At 60.3% G+C, this 16,840-nt stretch overlaps 1 protein-coding gene and 1 long non-coding RNA gene across 2 annotated transcripts in view; one reads left to right on the forward strand and one right to left on the reverse strand.

The window, feature by feature from the left end:
* Positions 1–16,840, forward strand: part of HMCN2 (hemicentin 2) — a 143,965-nt gene that overhangs the window by 61,394 nt on the left and 65,731 nt on the right. The window contains 7 exon segments of the mRNA XM_042963505.1: positions 7,729–7,856; positions 9,567–9,821; positions 10,663–10,749; positions 13,452–13,646; positions 14,616–14,746; positions 14,984–15,131; positions 15,481–15,610. Coding sequence (XP_042819439.1) covers positions 7,729–7,856; positions 9,567–9,821; positions 10,663–10,749; positions 13,452–13,646; positions 14,616–14,746; positions 14,984–15,131; positions 15,481–15,610 — 1,074 coding nt within the window.
* On the reverse strand, positions 460–2,571 carry LOC122233001. The gene is made up of 3 exons (XR_006210396.1): positions 2,103–2,571; positions 1,574–1,667; positions 460–833 (listed from the first exon to the last, which is right to left on the reverse strand). It is a non-coding gene; the product is annotated as an uncharacterized LOC122233001 (long non-coding RNA).

Below are 16,840 nucleotides of genomic sequence, written 5' to 3' on the forward strand. Positions count from 1 at the left end.
GTTTCTGGGAGTTTATCTCAGTTAGGAGTTTATCTAAGGTGGGGGGGGGCGGGGCCGGGTGAGGAGCTTAGACCCCGGAGTTCGTCCCACCTGGCAGGGATCATCCCACCTGGCTGGGGGTCCCAGCTGCTGTCGTGTGGCCTCAGGTGGCTGCCGGCTCCCCCTGGCCTGTTTTTCACCTGCACGGCGGATGTTGGTTAAATAGTGCTCACTACTTCGTGCGATGCAGCGAGGGATACGCAGTGTTTAGCGGATGCACGGGCAGGGGAGGGGAAGAGAGAAAGAAAGGGTGAATCCCCAGCAGGCCCCACGCGCAGCGAGGAGCCGGACGCGGGGCTTGATCCCGCGAACGGGGAGATCATGACCTGAGCCAAAATCGCGATGCAGATGCTTAACCGGCTGAGCCACCCGGGCGCCCCGCATTCTCACCTGCTGTTTAAAATATATAAGCTTTATCGAGATACGATTCACACGCAGGACAGTTCGGGTTTGGGGATATTCGGGAGGGTGCGGCCATACCACAGCCACGTTTAGGACAATGCCATCACCCCGCCCCTAAACCCCACACTCCTTGGCAGCTGCCTCCATTCCTGCCCCTTCCCCCCTCCGGCCCATGTCAACCCCTCATCTGCTTTCTGTTTCGGGACTTAACCTATTCTGGACGTTTCGTAGAAGTGGGATCGTGTGATATGTGGCTTTGGGGGTCTGGTTCCTTGCACTCGACACGTTTTTGAGGCCCATCCATGTTGCAGCACGGAGCAGGGCTTCGTTCTCTTTTGCGGCTGAATGATGCTCCTTTGTGTGGAAAGACCACCTTCTGTCTGTCCATCCGCCTGTTGATGGACGTTTCTGTTGTTGCCGTGCCGGCCAGGGGGAGTGACCTCGGCAAGTTCGATTGCATTGCAGCTTCGTCCGCAGGCTCTCTGGGTCCCCCTGGCTCTTTGGGCCTCCCTGCGGCTCCCACAACCTCCCCCCCGCAGAACTGAGCTTTGCTCGCGGACACACAGCTGCCCTTAGTCATACGACCATCCTCCGGCCAGAAAACGGAGATTTAAAAACCCCCTGGAAACAGGCACCGAGCGAGCCGAGCGTGGCAGTGCTGGGCAGGGAGGGAGCTGCTGTCTGTCCGCTCCTTCTCCCTCCTCCCCTCCCCTCTTCCTTCTGTCCTCAAGGATGAAAAGCCAGCATTTGCTCTGTGGTTGCCCTGGGCCCGTCTTTCCTGACCCTGGGTGACGCGGGCCAGGGGCTCTCGGCCTTGGCTGTGGTTAGGGTCGCCAGCAGAGCTCCAATGCTGGTGTTTCCTCAAAGTTCCCTGGTAGCTCCGGGGGGGGGGGGCGGTCCCCACGATGTGGGTGAGTGTCAGAGGCCCCCTCCATTTCTCTCTGGTCAGAGTGGCCCCCCTGGAGGTGGCTGCATGGAGCGTCACCATACCCGGTGCACTGAGGAGGAGACACAGAACATGAGGTGTGGAAAACTGGGATCCTGACCTTCTGAGTCCCAGGGCTGGGTCCTGACACACACACACACATAGGGACACACACACAGACAAGTCTACAAACGTAGATGCATTTACATCAGGCTTCTGGGCCAACGTTAGGCAGGCCGCTGCTCTCTCTGCGGGGTCTAGAGAATATTCCGGGCTCCTCTGTGCTCTGAGTCAGTACGTCCTAACAGAAAGAGAACGGTACGAGCTCGAATGGCACTGAACTCTAAATCACTCACCTGTGTCCACAACCCTGTCCAAGTTGTTCATGTAGGTGCTTTTCTAGAATTAAACTTAGTGCACCTTCTGTTATGCCTTTATCATTGACATTCCCCCCCCCCCCATTTACCCATTTTCTTGATTCATCCTGGCCCTTATCACTTGCTTTTCGTTTAAAGGGCAAACGAACATTCCAGGGCGCTCAGCTCTCATGGTTGCTAAGCTGTTCCTCTGTTTGGGGCCATAGGCTCCATTGCCAGCTTTCAGCGGTAATAAATGGGCTGTTGGGACATCATCCCACAAACGCTTCTCTTTATCTTCTGGGTCATTTCCTTGGGGTATAGTCCCCAAAGCAAACAACCGAGTCCTGGGGTGGGAATGGTCATCGGGTGCTTCTTACCCTGTGAGGCCTGCTGTTTGTGAAAAGACCATCCGGCTCGTGATTCAGAACTGCAGTCGGCAGGATTCGCGAGCCATCTCGCGTGCCCAGCCCCGCGCCGCAGCAGCGGCAGAGAGAAAAGGCTCTCGGAGAGAGACGGGGCTCTGGCTGTGCGTGACATCACGCGGCAAGAGACCTGGGATCCCATCCCAGCCTTGTCCCCACCTCGTTGAGTGAACGTGAGCGAGACCCTTCCCCGCTCTGGGCCTCAGTCTTCCCGTCTGAGAAATGAAAGGGCCGGGCGGAGAGCTCACGGCAGACGATGGTGGCCAGACGGCTCCTGGTGGCTCTGGTCCCATGATTCAGCCCCAGGATGCTGGGGCGAGGCCGTGTTGCCGGGCAACAGTGTTTGTTTGTGGTTCTGATGTGTAGCTGGGACAGCTGTGAGTGCTCTTGGCTCGGGCTCCAGCTTTCCAGCTCCGGGGGCAGCGGGCCAGGGTCCCCCACCGGGCCGATCCAGACGCATCTGGGGGAGGAGGGGGGCAAGCCGGCGGGGAGGGGACAGTGAGCGGATGGAGCATCCCCGGGATGCTGCGGGACGGTTGGCGCGCCCACCCGCCTCTCTGGGCCCACTTGGCCCCGAGTGGAGAAGCGGGCTGCCAGCGGGGTTCTGGTGCTCCTGGAGAAAAGCTGCCTCCTCACTGGGAGCCGGTGGCGTGGTGGCGACACCCCGGTGCCCTCCTGTGGGGTCTTTACCTTGGTGGATCCTCACCGTTTGTGCCGCTCCCTGGCCTGGCAAGGGGTCTTATTAGCTTATGGCCAGCAGCTCTCATTCTGGAGAACAGTCAGGGGAAGTAAGTTTCAGAACCGAACATTCTAGAGCACCGTGGCGGCTGGCAGCACGGGCGCAGCGTCCAAAGTCAAGTCCGCGTTCCGCCCGAAACGGGGGCAGCAGGATGGGCACCACGGGACCCGGCCAGAGGGGCTGAGTGTAGACAAGCCACCCGGACTCTGAGCAGCCTGGAGATGAGAGTATTTTCTCTGCCCCTGCGGCAGCCGGCGCACCCGGAACCCCGCGGCTCTTTGTCGAATGAATGAATGAATGAATGAATGAATGAGCGAGCAGCTGGCTGAGCTGGGCTCCATGCAACTCAGAGCAGAGCAAGGGTCAGGGAGGGCTTCCTGGAGGGGCTGGAGCATGTGCTGCCTTGAAGGGGGTCTGGAGGGCAGGAGGGTGTGCCCTTGAGACCATGGGGGGACACAGTGTGAGCAGAGGTGGGAAAGGGTGTGCACGCGTGTGTGTGTGTATATGTGTGTGTGTGTGTGTGTGTGTACATCTGGGATTTGCCATCACATTTTTATCGAGCACCTACTGGGGGCCAGGGGCTGTGTTAAGGGCTGGGGACAGGGCAGGAACCCGGCCCCTCCCCTTCTAGAAGCGTCAACCTTGACAGGTGATCACAGGTGTGATGGCTGCCGTAATGGCTCCAGGATCGGGTCACCGGAGGCAGGGCATCTCCCGGGGCAGGAGGGGCGGCTTCCCTGAACCATGTGTGAACCTCGCAGCTGCAGCCATCTGCGAAGGCTCGAGCCCGATGCGTGTCATAAACAGGAAATTCCCGGGGCGCCTGGGTGGCTCCGTCGGTTGAGCGGCCGACTTCGGCTCAGGTCACGATCTCGCGGTCCGTGAGTTCGAGCACCGCGTCGGGCTCTGGGCTGACAGCTCAGAGCCTGGAGCCTGTTTCGGATTCTGTGTCTCCCTCTCTCTCTGACCCTCTCCTGCTCGTGCTCTCTCAGAAATAAATAAATATTAAAAAAAAAAAATTAAAAAAACAAAACAGGAAATTCCCTGGTTCTCATCTCAGTGCCTCGGGCAGCCGTCTGGCTGTTCCGGCCACGGCCACGCCGGAGGGGCCGCCACTGATCACACCACATGCACGCAGCAGCAGTGTTCGCCCCGCCTCCTCCCACCTCTCCCCGGCCCCCACCCCCAGGCTGCAGCCCCCAGACCTGCAGAGCGCCTGAGGAAGGGGAGGGAGAGCTGGGTCCCAAGCCAGTGTGGTGGAGAGGGCTGCGACAGGGAGGGGAAAGGACAGGCAGCCGTGGGAGTTCACGGGCTGCACCTACCAGACTTGGGGCATCGAGGCAGGAGGCCTTCCTGGAGGAGGTGATGTCTAAGTACTGAAGGTCGAGCAGGTATAACCTGGGTGGACAGGAGGTGGAGGGGTGCCCCAGGTAGGAAGAGCGGCACGGGCAAAGGGATGAGAGTGAGACGAAGCCGGTCCTTCGAGGAGGAACGGTGGTCCGTCAGGGGTTGGGGCGGGGGACTGGTCCGTGTAAGGTCCACACAGGCCAGGAGGCTATGCTTGGATTTTGCGGGGCAACCGCAGAGGGCTTGAGGGAAAGCAGTGATATGGCCATTCTGTCAGTGACAGCAGACACAGGCTCCACGGGGCAGGTAATGGGGTCCTTTGGCCTCTGCTAGGCCTCAGCTTGTCCATCTGTAAAATGGATTCTCCCTTCATTCCGTTTTTCCTTTGTGGTAAACTAACAGCGTTCCCTTTCTGAGAAATGACCTGGGGCTGGTCATAGGAAAGACAAGATGCCTGCTTTCATCGGGGGGAATTTTCCCCTTCTGGAAATTTCTTTCATTATTATGATTACTAATTAGTTGAAGCTCCTTCATTTTGAGACAGAGAATGGGTCACGCAAGTGGGGGAGGAGCAGAGAGAGAGAAAGAGAGAGAAAGAGAGAGAAAGAGAGAGCATCCCAAGCAGGCTCCAAGCTGTCAGCGCAGAGCCCGACGCGGGGCTCGAGCTCACGAACCCCGAGATCGTGCCCTGAGCCGAAATCGAGAGTCGGACGCTTCATTGACTGAGCCACCCAGGCGGCCCTGATTATTTTTCTCCCAGAAGCTCCCAGTTCCTATCCTTTAAAGGTCTTGCTGAGGGAGAGAGAGCGAGCGAGGGGTTCTATGGTCTCTGAAGTTTTCAAAACTAGAAGGCAGCTTCTGAATAAAAGAATCCGGAGCTGCCTCTTCAAATGGGAAGCAATTGGGGTTCAGAGACATTGACTGCCTGCCTCAGGTTGCACAGCACGTCTGTAGCAGAAGCAGATGTCGGATCCCGAGCTCTGGTTCCCAGCCCGCACCTCTTGCCGCTGACCCACGCCGTCCCCATGTTCTCCGCTGAGGTTTGCAGTGAGGTCCTGGGAGGGAGGGAACCGTGTAGACGGAGTGTATATATATGTTCCAGCCTCAAACTGGACCTGGCCCTTGGTTGGTGGATGTCAATATCATTTAATTAAAAAGTATATAAAAACCTGTGGATGCGAAAAGTCAGGGAAGCGATGCCACACGGGGGAGACGTGTACCCGTCGCTGGGACGAATCAGGATCTGCGCGGTGTTTTTCCTCCTCTTTGAGAGATCAAGTGACCAGCTCAGGGCAGCCCCGCTGATCGGAGGAGAGTCGCAAGGAGACCCCGGACACTAGCGGGTCGTGCTAACAGCAGGGCTATTTACTGAGCACTTACTACGTCCCAGGCACGTGAGCTTGGCGTGCGCCGTGTCACTTCATGCTTGCCACCTCCTGTGACTCCAGATGAGGACCCCGAGTCCCCTGGAGGTGGAGTCCTTGGCCCACGGTGGCAGACGGTGGTTCACGCGGGCTCACTCAAAGCCCTGCTCCCGTCTGCTCTTTCGTGATGCTTCTCAGGGTGGGGACACTTCCTCGTGTCCCTGGACAGTGTGCCCAAGGGCTAGTCCCCTGACCTATGTCAGAGCCACCTAGGACCTTGGTGAAACCCCAGTTCCTGCCCCCCGCCATCAGAGCCCCAGGTGGGGCTGGGAATCTGCGTGTTTCACACGAAGCCTGGAGATTCTGATGAGAAGCCCTGCCCTGCAAGGTGTCAGTGAGGCGTCTGTGCCCATGACGGCTGATGGTGTGTGAGCCCTGGCCCAGGACTCCTGGTCCTGTTCAGGCAGGACCCATAGAGCAGTGTGCAGAAAGGTCTGGCGGTGGAAGGAAAGAAGGAAGGGAGGAAGGAGGGAGGGAAGAAGGGAGGGAGGAAGGAAGGAAGGAAAGAAAGGGAGGGAGGGAGGAGAGGAGAGAAGAGGGGAGAGGAGAGGAGAGGAGAGGAGAGGAGAGGACAGAAAAAGAAAGAATATCTAAATATTTAAATGTCCTCCGCAGGGGAACAGATTCATGAATTGTGGTACCATCACGCGAGGGACTACTATGCAGTGGTGAAAAATGAACAAATTAGATCTACGCACATACACGTGAAGCCATTCATATGAATGTTTTTATTTTATTTATTTTATTTTACTTTTTAAAAGTGTATTTTTTTTTTGAGAGAGAAACAGAACGAGGTGGGGAGGGGCTGAGAGAAAGGGAGAGAGAGACTCCCGAGCAGGCTCTGCCCTGTCAGCACGGACCCCGGAGCCCGATGTGGGGCTCAAAGTCAGGAACTGTGAGATCATGACCGGAGCCGAGACCGAGAGTCGGACACTAGCTGACTGGGCCCCCCAGGCGCCCCCGTGTGATATTGTCTCCAGTTTCCAGAACGAGACAAGTGAGGCACAGAGAGGTTAAATGACCAGGCCAACCTCACACAGCAAGCATGTGGCCCAACAGGGTTGGATCCCAGTGGTCCAGCCCGGTGCCGGGGCTCTGAGGCCATCACCCGCTGTCACTAACTGTCCTCAGAGAGCTTGGCACCAAGTGCCTGCTGGATGCTTCGGAGGAGGGGGTACTGGGCAGGGGGATTATTACCCCATCTTACAGATGGGAAGACAGAGGCCCAGCAGGGCAAAACTAGTAGCCCGAGGTCACACAGGCAGCCCACTGCCAGCAATGAGGACCCGTCTGAGAAGCGCATGCCCAGCACTTTGCTTGCAGCTGCCTGGGAGATGGGGATCATTGTCACCTCCATTTTGCAGAGGAGGAAACCGACACTCAGCAGAAAGGGGAGTGGGGACCCCAGCACTGTTGGACTCTAGAGCCCAGCTGTTATACTAGGAGCACAGGCTGGCGGCTGGCCTTTGGGGTCCCCCACCCCCGTGCTGGCCGCTTGCAGTTGGGGCCAGCTGGGGCCAGTGGCCGCAGCTGCCCTCCCGATTTATGGGGACAGGGGCTTCACGGAGCCAGCACATATGGGCCGGTGACATCATGTCTGCTGGGGCCCCTTGGGGTCCAGCCCAGCTGCAGGAGCCTGGCTGGGGGTCCCAGATCCCTCTGGGAGGGGGGCCAGGTGGCTTTAGCAAGGTGGGCCAGGTTGGGGACGGCAATGACGAGGGGCCTGCACAGCTTCCTCCCGAGGGCCCAGCGCAGGGCTGGACGACAGAATACCAAAATGCACTGGATTCGGAGTCTGGCCGGCCCTGGCACTTAGCCTCAGAGGGCCTCTGGGCTGGCAGCTTCTCCTGGGAAGCCGTGGGGAGGGTGTATGACCGGCCTCGTCCCCCGCCTCAGGGCAGGGCATGCAGAAGAGACAGAGTTAATTGGTGACCATGTGCCTGGCCCCGGGCTGAGCCCACACAGAATCTGGCCATCTGCTGGGGGAGGCGGGTGCTCAAGTGGAGTCTTGAGGTCTTTCCGGCGGGGCTAGGATTGGTTGGGGTCTCACCAATGCCCCTCACTCCTGCAGGCATCGCCTCCTGCCATCAGGCTCCCTGCGTGTGGCCCAGGCCCAGGTCGGTGACAGTGGCCTCTACAGATGCACAGCCAGCAACCCTGCTGGGTCCGCTTCTCAGCACTACATGCTCCGGGTGCAAGGTAGGGCCCGGGCTGGTGGCCGGGGTCTCGCCCACGGCCCCTCCCTTCCGTCCATCTTTCTTAGGCCTTCTCAGTGTCCTTCCCTGTTTGCAGGCCAGGCCCTGTCGCCTCTTCGTGGGGCCCTCCAGTGCTTCCTCCCCTCCCCTCTGGGTCCTCCAGCCCTGTATCTCCTCAGTCCCTATCTCCCTTCCCCTGTACCCTCGGATGGGGCCCCCTGAGAACAGAGGGCAGGGCCCAGGGTGGGCCTAGGGTGGTAAGGGTCAGAGGGGAACCCATGAAAGGGTTCTGGTTCCCAACTTGGCTGGGGCCCCAGGGGTGGACATTCCCCTGGATGTCTCGGTCCCGTCCACAGAGGCCAGCCATGCTGTCGCTCCCCCAGAGAGGCAGGGAGCTTATTAGCTTCAAAAGCCCCAGGGGATTACCAACGCTAGGGGCCAACCGACTGTGGTCCGCGGGCCATGTCTGACCCATTTCCTGTTTTCACATGGCCCACCGGTGAAAAACGGTATCCGCTTTTTTAAACGATTGGGAAAAAAACCCAAACAACATTTTTTGTGACGCGTGAAAATTACAGGAGATTCCGATTTCAGTGTCCGCAAAACCAGCGTTCTTAGAACCTGAGACTCGTGTCCGTGTGGTCTCTGGCTTCTCTCAAGCCACAGGGGCGAGTTGAGTAGTTGAGAGAGAGGCCATCTGGCCCGCAAAGGCTGAAATATTTACTCTCTTGCCCTTTATGGAAAAAGAGACCCCGATCTAAGCTAACACCCCATCTTACAGGTGGATAGGCTGAGGCTCAGAGAGGGAAGGGGTGAAAGGTTTGCTGTTGGCTTGCGTGAGCGTATGAGAGATAGGGCAGTGGCAGGGGGCGGGGGGAGGGAGGGGGCTGGGTGGTGAGCAAGGCCCCAGAGTTAGGAGGACCGGATGTGAGTCCTGACTCTGCTACCACTGATGGGCTGTGTGACCTTGGCCAGCCGCTTGGCCTCTCTGAGCCTTGGTTTCCTCCTCCGTAAACCAGGGGCCACAGTCACGCCCATCCCATAGCTGTCAGAAGGGGAAGCGTCAACAGTGGAACCTGCTGTTGTTTTCAGCAGGTGTGAGGGGCGGGCAAGGCACGGGCACCCTCGTGCTCCTGGACACCGAGGTCCTGGGGTGGCCCAGGGAAGCGGCCTGGATTCCCGCTCAGACAGACTCAGGGCTGGGGCTGGCTCGGGTTCCTCTCCGCTGAGGGATTGGGTGACTCTGGTCAATCACCTGACCCTTCTGAGCCTCAGCTTCTTCATCTGCGAAATGGGCTTGGTATCACCAGCCCGGAGGAAGGACCGGAGTGGGACAGAGGAGATGTAAACGTGGAAGGAATGATGGCCCCCATCTCCCCCCAGCCCAGGGAAGGGAGGGAGCAGGAGTAGGGGGATGGCGGGGAGAGCGGGTGAGGAGAAAGAAGCTGGGAGAAAGAAGGAGGAGAAAGAAACGATTCTGCGATGAGAGCACGTGCGTTCAGGCGAAAGGCGGATTCGATTCACTTTGGGCGAATCACCTGGGGCGTCCTGCTGCCCTTTCCTGACAAAAGGAGGAATGGTCAGCCTTAGGCTGCGCCCTACAGTGATCCCTGCTGCTTGGCGATCCCCGGAAGTAAGGGCAGGTGGGTCTGGGCTCTGCGCCCCCCCACCTGGGGCCCCAGTGACTGGGATCCCCCTCCCCGGGGCTCTTCAGTGCCCCCTCAGGTGCAGCCGGGCCCGCGGGTCCTGAAGGTGCTGGCAGGAGAGATTCTGGACCTGAACTGCGTGGCCGAGGGCAGCCCGGAGCCCCGGCTGAACTGGTCCAAGGACGGGGTGGCCCTGCGGGGCGGGAGCCCCGAGGGTTCCGTCCACTTCTCGGCCATCCAGGCCTCTGACGCGGGGCTGTACCGCTGCGAGGCCTCCAACATCGCCGGCGTGGATGCCTGGGAGCTGGAGCTCAGGGTGCTGGGTGAGTCTCCCCTGAACCCCCCCAACTCACCGCTCCGCACCCCCACCCCCACCCCCAACAGTAGCCTGGGCTTCTGAGAGTCTTTTTTATTTTTAATGTTTATTTATTTTTAAAGAGAGAGAGAGAGAGACAGAGGATGAGCGGGGGAGGGGCAGAGAGAGAGGGAGACACAGAATCTGAAGCAGGTTCTGGGCTCCGAGCTGGCAGTGCAGAGCCCGATGCGGGACTCGAACTCACGGATGGAGCTTCACTGACTGAGCCACCCAGGCGCCCCTGGGCCTCTGAGATTCTTAACCCCTTCCTTCCTCCCGGCCGCTAGCCCCTGAGGCGGTGGGAGCGTCCAGTGTGAGGGAGCCTTAGGTCAGCCTCGTGGGCACCCTCTCTGCTCCGGGGTGGCCAGAAGGTGCCACGGAGTCATGATCAAAGAGCAGGTGCCTGGGCCGAGACTCAGCTCCTTCCGCTTTCTGGCTGGACGACTGTAGGCCATTTACACTCTCTGACCCTCAGTTTTGTCCCTTGTAAAATGGGCCCGATAATAGCAAGGGGTCCGAGAGAATGTGTGAGAAGCATCCTGGTGCACGGGGAGGTCTGGTCTGGATCAGTGGTGCCGCATTTTTCACTATTACGAGCGTAAGACAAACCCGGAAAGCCGCTGCTGGAGGGGAGCGCGGGGCAGGACCCTGCCAAGCTTCGCGTCCCAAGCCCGTGGGGTCGCTCGTGGCCCTGGCGACCTCTCTGCGCGCCAGCCCGTGGGAGGTGGGGCTCGTGCCTGGCCGGGTTCTGGATGGGACGCCCTCTCCACCGGCCTGGGTGTAAGTGCGGCCACACTGCCTCTCCCCAGAGCCGCCGCACTGGGAGGCCGATGAGACTGGCGGCCTGCTGGAGAGAGTGGCAGGAGAGAACGCCAGCCTGCCGTGCCCTGCCAGAGGTGAGGCCGGGCCCCGGGGTGGGTTGGACTGGGAAACACTGTGGGCAATGCCCATGGGTCAGGGAGCGTTAGGGGGGTTCCTCACTCCCAGCCAGGCCACGCCAGACATTTTATCCTGCCGACGACCCTGTAGGATGGGTGTTAGCGTTAGCTCTCTTCTGTTAGGGGCAGTCTAGGCCCAGAGGGACTAAGCAACTTGTTAGGGGTCGCGCAGCCGGGAGGTGACCCACAAAGCGTGGTGTGGGCTGACCCCAGCCCCCTCTGCCTGGGAAATGTGGCAGCTGGGCTGAGGACGGCCCGAGGGTCCAAGGATTGGGGCTCAGTGCCCCGCCCCCACTCTTCAAGCCCGCCCCAGACTTTCTACCAGAGATGGACTCACGTGGCCCTAGGCAGACCACCCCTTGGGGTCAGCATCCCGCGGGGCCAAGATGGGTCCCTCTGTGGCCAATTGCCCCGCGCTGACCCCTGCTTTGGCCCTTCCAGGCCAGGTACCTTCTTGGGGCAGTTTATACCTTCTTTCTGAGCCTCTGTTTCCTCGTCTGTACAGTGGGGTCATTCCAGGCCCTCCACGCGGGGCTGCTGTGAGGGCTCTGGGGGACAGCAGGAGTCTTAGGTCCCAGCACCGTGCCCAGCACATACAGGGGCTCAGGGCGATGTGTCGAACGAAGAGCCTCCCTTTCTGTCGGACCCGGTGGACCGCACTGCCTGCCCCAGCTGCCGCTTTTGGCTTCGGGCTCTTCTGTGGCGAGAGGGCCTGCCGTGTCCCCTGTGCGCGGGCGCTCTCCAGAAGGGTGGGTGTCTGGGTCTCAGGAGCAGGTGACAGCTTACAGAAAGCCTGGCAGGAGACTGGAACCAGGGAGTTTGCTGGAACAGGCCTGACGGAGGGCCAGGTAGGAGGCAGGTGCTGGGTGGGAGCTCTGGGCACCTCAGGGGCTCCTTTCTGAGAACGGCTCCTCTGGAGGGGCCGACGCGCCGCCCTCAGCCAGAGCGCCACCTTGTGCCTGTCGCTGGTAACAGCAAGCAGCCGTCTGGCGGTCTGGGAGCGGGGAGGGGGATCCCTGGCCAGTCAGGGGCTTGTCCTCTGCACCAGACTTGAGCGGAATCAGCATAACCCAAGCCCCCGCTGATAACCATGCCTGGCCTGCGCCTGCCCGCAGGCTGCCCTTGGCCTTCTCCCTTTCAAGCAGGTGTTTGCTGCTGGGCAGTGCTGGGCGCTGGCATTCACCAGCCACGTGGCCTTGGGGTCGGAGGGCTAAAGGAGAAAGTGCCCAGCCCGGCGCCTGGAATGTGGGAGCCCTGGTACCTGCGGAGGGTGGCCCTGCCCGCCGCCTCCTTGTGGGTGGGACAGAAAGGCCAGGAGCCTGGCCACTGACTCGCTCTCTTGGCCCCTGTGAAGTAGGAGTGGGGAGGGGAGGGGAGTGGTTTTCAGCAACGGCCCCGGCCCCGAGTCCCCTGGAATCTTCCGGGGCTGAGCTACAGGGCAGTTCTGTGGCTAGAGCTCATCCAGGGGAGAGACGTTTTGCCTGAAGAAAAAAAAAAGATCCAGGATTCAAGCCTCAGGCACAGAGGACGTGACATGACGCAGGAGCACAGAGCAGGGTGGCAGGCGGAGGCTCAGCACGTGGGGCAGAGGGGCCAGCGCAGGCAGAGCGGGCCCGGGTCCCCCACCTGGGATGCCCTGAGTCTGGGATGCCCTGAGTGTGCCACGTCCTGACTGCCATCCACGTGTCCACCCAAATGGGGTGGCCCCCCCCCCCATGGCTGTGGGTAAAGGAGTGGGTGAGACGGGAGAGTTCACGTCCACCCGGGGCCCCACGCTGCCCGGGAGGTGTCAGAGAGCGCGTGGGGTGTTGCGTTTGCCCACGCGTGTTAGCCCACGTTGCGGTCCCGATGGCTGACGTTGGCAGAGCGCGATGGGGGAGACAGAGGTGCCAGGTGCCGTCCTGTGAGTTTGGGGAGTGCCCCCCCCAGGGAGGCCCCCCATCTGCATGTGGCTGGAGAAGGACGGAAGGTGGCCGAGGCCCCAGGGGACAGAGGGCTGCTCTTGTCCCAAGGTCGTAGAGCAGGTCAGCAGGGCTGGGGCTCGGGTGACCCCACCACCACTGGGTGCCGCCACCTCACGGGCCTGAGTGGTGCTCAGAAGCCCGGGTCAGTCCCACAACGCCCATCTGAGGACCTCGGTATGGCCAGTGGCCCCAGATGGGTGCCGAGCACAGCAGGCGCGATCGTTCACTTAGCGCCTCCTATGGGCCGGCACTGGGCTTGCAGCTGGGGGCACAGCGGGGAGTTAAAGCAAAGACCTTGGCCCCAAGGTAGACAAAAGAAACCTGAGTGAGTGCATCCTGTGCACGTTAGGAAGTTGGGGGTGACGGGCAAAGAGGAACGCTGGGCGGGTAACGGGGGGCAGGAGTGCCATCCCACACAAGGCGGCCCTTCTTTGAGGAGGGAACCAGAAAGAGGGTTCTGGCCCCTCTCCTGTGGCCTTCAGGGCACTGGGAGACCAGCGGACCCCCAGCACAGGTGGGAGGCAGCGGGTGTGTGGGCCCCGAGGGAGCTGCTCCCGCCAGCCTAGGGGGCGAGGAGCTGCCCGGAGCCCCCCACGGGAGGGCCAGTGACATTTGCCCAAGGGGGGGCAGTGTGGGTGCCCCAAGGGGGGGCAGATTTCAGAGCGTTCATGCTGATGACTCCATGCGCCCTGCCAGGGGTGCCCAAGCCGCAGGTCACGTGGCGGAAGGGCCCAACCTCGGAGCCCCTGCGTGGCCGGCCAGGCCTGGAGGTGCTGGATGAAGGCTCCCTGTTTCTGGCCTCAGTCTCGCCCACCGACAGCGGAGACTACGAGTGCCAGGCCACCAATGAGGCAGGCTCCACGTCCAGGAGAGCCAAGCTGGTGGTCTATGGTAAGCAGGGCCCCCAGAGTGGGGGCTGGCTTGTGCTCACTTACCCCAACGGCACCCCTTCCCCAGAGAGACCGCCATGGGGACAGTGTAAGGGGAAGGACCTAGAACTCCCTAAATGGCTTTTAAGGTGGTCTCGTAGGTGAATTCATTTTACGTTTATTTATTTTTGAGAGACAGAGTGAGACAAAGTGAGAGTGGGGGAGAGGCAGAGAGAGAGGGAGACACAGGATCGGAAGCAGGCTCCAGGCTCGGAGCCGTCAGCACAGAGCCCGACGCGGGGCTCGAACCCACGGACCGTGAGATCATGACCTGAGCCGAAGTCGGACGCTCGACCGATTGACCCACCCAGGCGCCCCGGTGAATTCATTTTATAACAAGCACCAGTGGCAGGGGAGAGAGTCCCAGAGCAGGGAGAGCCTCCTATTCCGCCTGACCCTTTCCATGGTCTTGTGGGCAGAGGGAGGGGGCCCTTCCTCTTAACAGGAGTAGGGAAAGTTTTAACTGCTCCTGATGGGCCACCTCCCCCCTCCCCGTGACCAGCCATCCTGGCTCCCCGTATAACATCTTGCCTGGGAAATTTGTTATGAAGATACACCCAAGCCCCGTCTTCAGAGGTTGTGACTTGGGTCCCTCCCAGGTGACCGTGACAAACAGGTTATAAGTAGACCCGGGTGGATCCGGGGGCTCCAGCGTCTTGCAGAGCTGAATGTCAGAGAGGGTGGCATGGTGCCCGGGCACAGCTGGGGCGTGCGGGTCCCCGGGAAGGCTGCTCTGGCATTCCCAGGTCCACACGGCTCCCGGTGGCCAGATCGGGGACAGGCCCGGGCCTCCTGGGACCTCAGGATCTGGGGAAGGGCAGGAGTTGGGACTGCCTGTCCAGGCCAGGAAGAGTGGCCCACGTGGGGTCTGGGTAGCGGTGGCTGTCCGGAGAGGGGATGGATGGTTTCTCCGCTTCTCTTTGCTCCCAAGTGCCCCCTAGCATCCGGGAGGACGGGCACAGGACCAATGTGTCAGGCATGGCCGGGCAGTCCCTGACTTTGGAGTGTGACGCGAATGGCTTTCCAGCCCCTGAGATCGTGTGGCTCAAGGACGGGCAGCCGGTGGGTGTCCTCTGGGGTGGCTGGGCTGTGGGTGGGATTTGGATAAGGACCTTCTGGATGGGTTCCCGCACGGGCCGGGTGTGGCGGGGAGATGTGACAGGTGTTTGGGGGACTGCAGTGGGCAGTGGAGGAAGCCTAGGGGGCTGCACGGTGGAGAGGGCATGGCACTCTTTTGGGAGTAAGAAGCCCCAGGTTCCGGACCCCTGTCATCAGCTCCCTCTGGCCTCTTCCACCCAGATTCCTGAGGCGGGTGGTCACCGCCTCCTGGACAAGCCGCGGGCCCTCCACTTTCCCAGGATCCAGGAGGGCGATGCTGGCCTCTACTCCTGCCGGGCAGAGAACCAGGCCGGGACTGCCCAGAGGGACTTCGACCTCCTCGTGCTCAGTGAGTGAGGCCCGAGCCCCTGCCCTTTGGCGCCGGCTGGGGAAGAGGAGATTTCGCCTGCTGAGAGCCGGGGGCCCATGACGGACTCCGTCCCTGTCCTCGCAGAGCCATCGGGGCAGACGTTAGATAGTCACATGATCAACCACGTAATTAGCGTTGTGTTACGTGCTACAAAACGGTAGCGTAAGCTGCGGAGGATGCACCAAGCAGGGTCCTGATCAGCCAGGGGGCTTCGAGTCATGGACCGGAGGGGAGGGAAGGGCGCACCTGGGGACCCGCACAGACAAAGGCCCGCCCCAGGGCCTTTGCCTGTGCAGGGTTTGAGGACTTTCTGCCCCCTGCCCCCTAGTCCCTCCTTCCGTGACGGGAGCCGGGGCTGCCCAGGAGGAGGTGCTGGGCCTGGCCGGTGCAGGGGTGGAGCTGGAGTGCCGGACCTCGGGGGTCCCCACGCCCCAGGTGGAATGGACCAAGGACGGGCAGTGAGTGGTCTTCCTGGCAGGTGGGGGGTGGTTCCTCTGCCAGAGCCGGGCGCACGGGGGCAAGGAGCTTGGTGAGCACTGCAGGTGCCTCCCTCCAGGGCCCAGGCGGGGGTCAGCATGGGACACCTCCCACTCCAGCCTGGAATTCCCCAGGGGGCCCTCCTCTCTCCCTCCAGCAGCATTTTTTCATGACTCAGCCAGTCTTGCTTTTTGCTTTAAACTTCTTTTTTTTTTTTTAGGTAAAATTCACAAAACATCAAATCAACCTTTCTGAAGTGCATGCTTCTAGGGGCATTTAGTACACGCACCGTGATGTGCACCGCCACCTCTGTCTAGTTCCGGAACATTCCATCGTCCCAAAAGGAGACCCCCATACTCCCCAGCCCCTGGCGACCACTCATCTGCTTGCTGTGTCTGTAGATTTACCTAGATTTCATGGAAATCCCACGCAGTCGTACGGCAGGGGGCCTTTTGTGTCTGACGTGTCTGAGCGCTCAGTTCACAGGGTCCACCTGGGCCACAGCAGGTGTCAGTACAGGCACACGTCCGGGCTGTCGCGGGTTTGGTTCCGGAACACCGCAGTGAAGCAAATATGGCGATAAAGCAAATCAGACGACTTGCTTGGTTTCCCAAGAACAGTTAGGTTTACACTCTAGTCTGTTGAGTGTGCAATATACTTACACAGCATACGTACTTTAATTAAAAGATAGTTTAAAAACATAGCTCATCGCAGGGCGCCTGGGTGGCTCGGTGGGTTGAGCGTCCCACTGAGGCTCAGGTCATGATCTCATGGTTCGTGAGTTCGAGCCCCGCGTCGGGCTCTCTGCTGTCAGTGCGGAGCCCGCTTCGGATCCTCTGTCCCCCTCTCCCGACCTCTCCCCGGCTCGCGCGCTCTCTCAAAAATAAATAAACCTTAAAAAAAAAAAAAAAAAAGCGTATTGCTGAGAAAATGCTAACCATCATCTGGGCTCTCAGCGAGTTGTAACCCCGTGCAACAAACGTACGTTGTACATCACGGCGTATCAAATATAACGAAGAAGTTTGAAATATTGTGAGAATGGCCACGATCGTGACGCGGAGACACGAAGTGACCAGACGCCATTGGAAAAATGGCACCGACTGGCCTGCTTGAGGCACGGTCGCCACAGACCTTCAGTTTGTCAGAAATGCAGTATCCGCCTATGCGTGACTGCTTTCAAGGGCTGAATAACAGTCCATGGTAGGGATCGG

This window comes from Panthera tigris, chromosome D4 (genome assembly GCF_018350195.1).
Source record: "Panthera tigris isolate Pti1 chromosome D4, P.tigris_Pti1_mat1.1, whole genome shotgun sequence".
Taxonomy (NCBI): domain Eukaryota; kingdom Metazoa; phylum Chordata; class Mammalia; order Carnivora; family Felidae; genus Panthera; species Panthera tigris.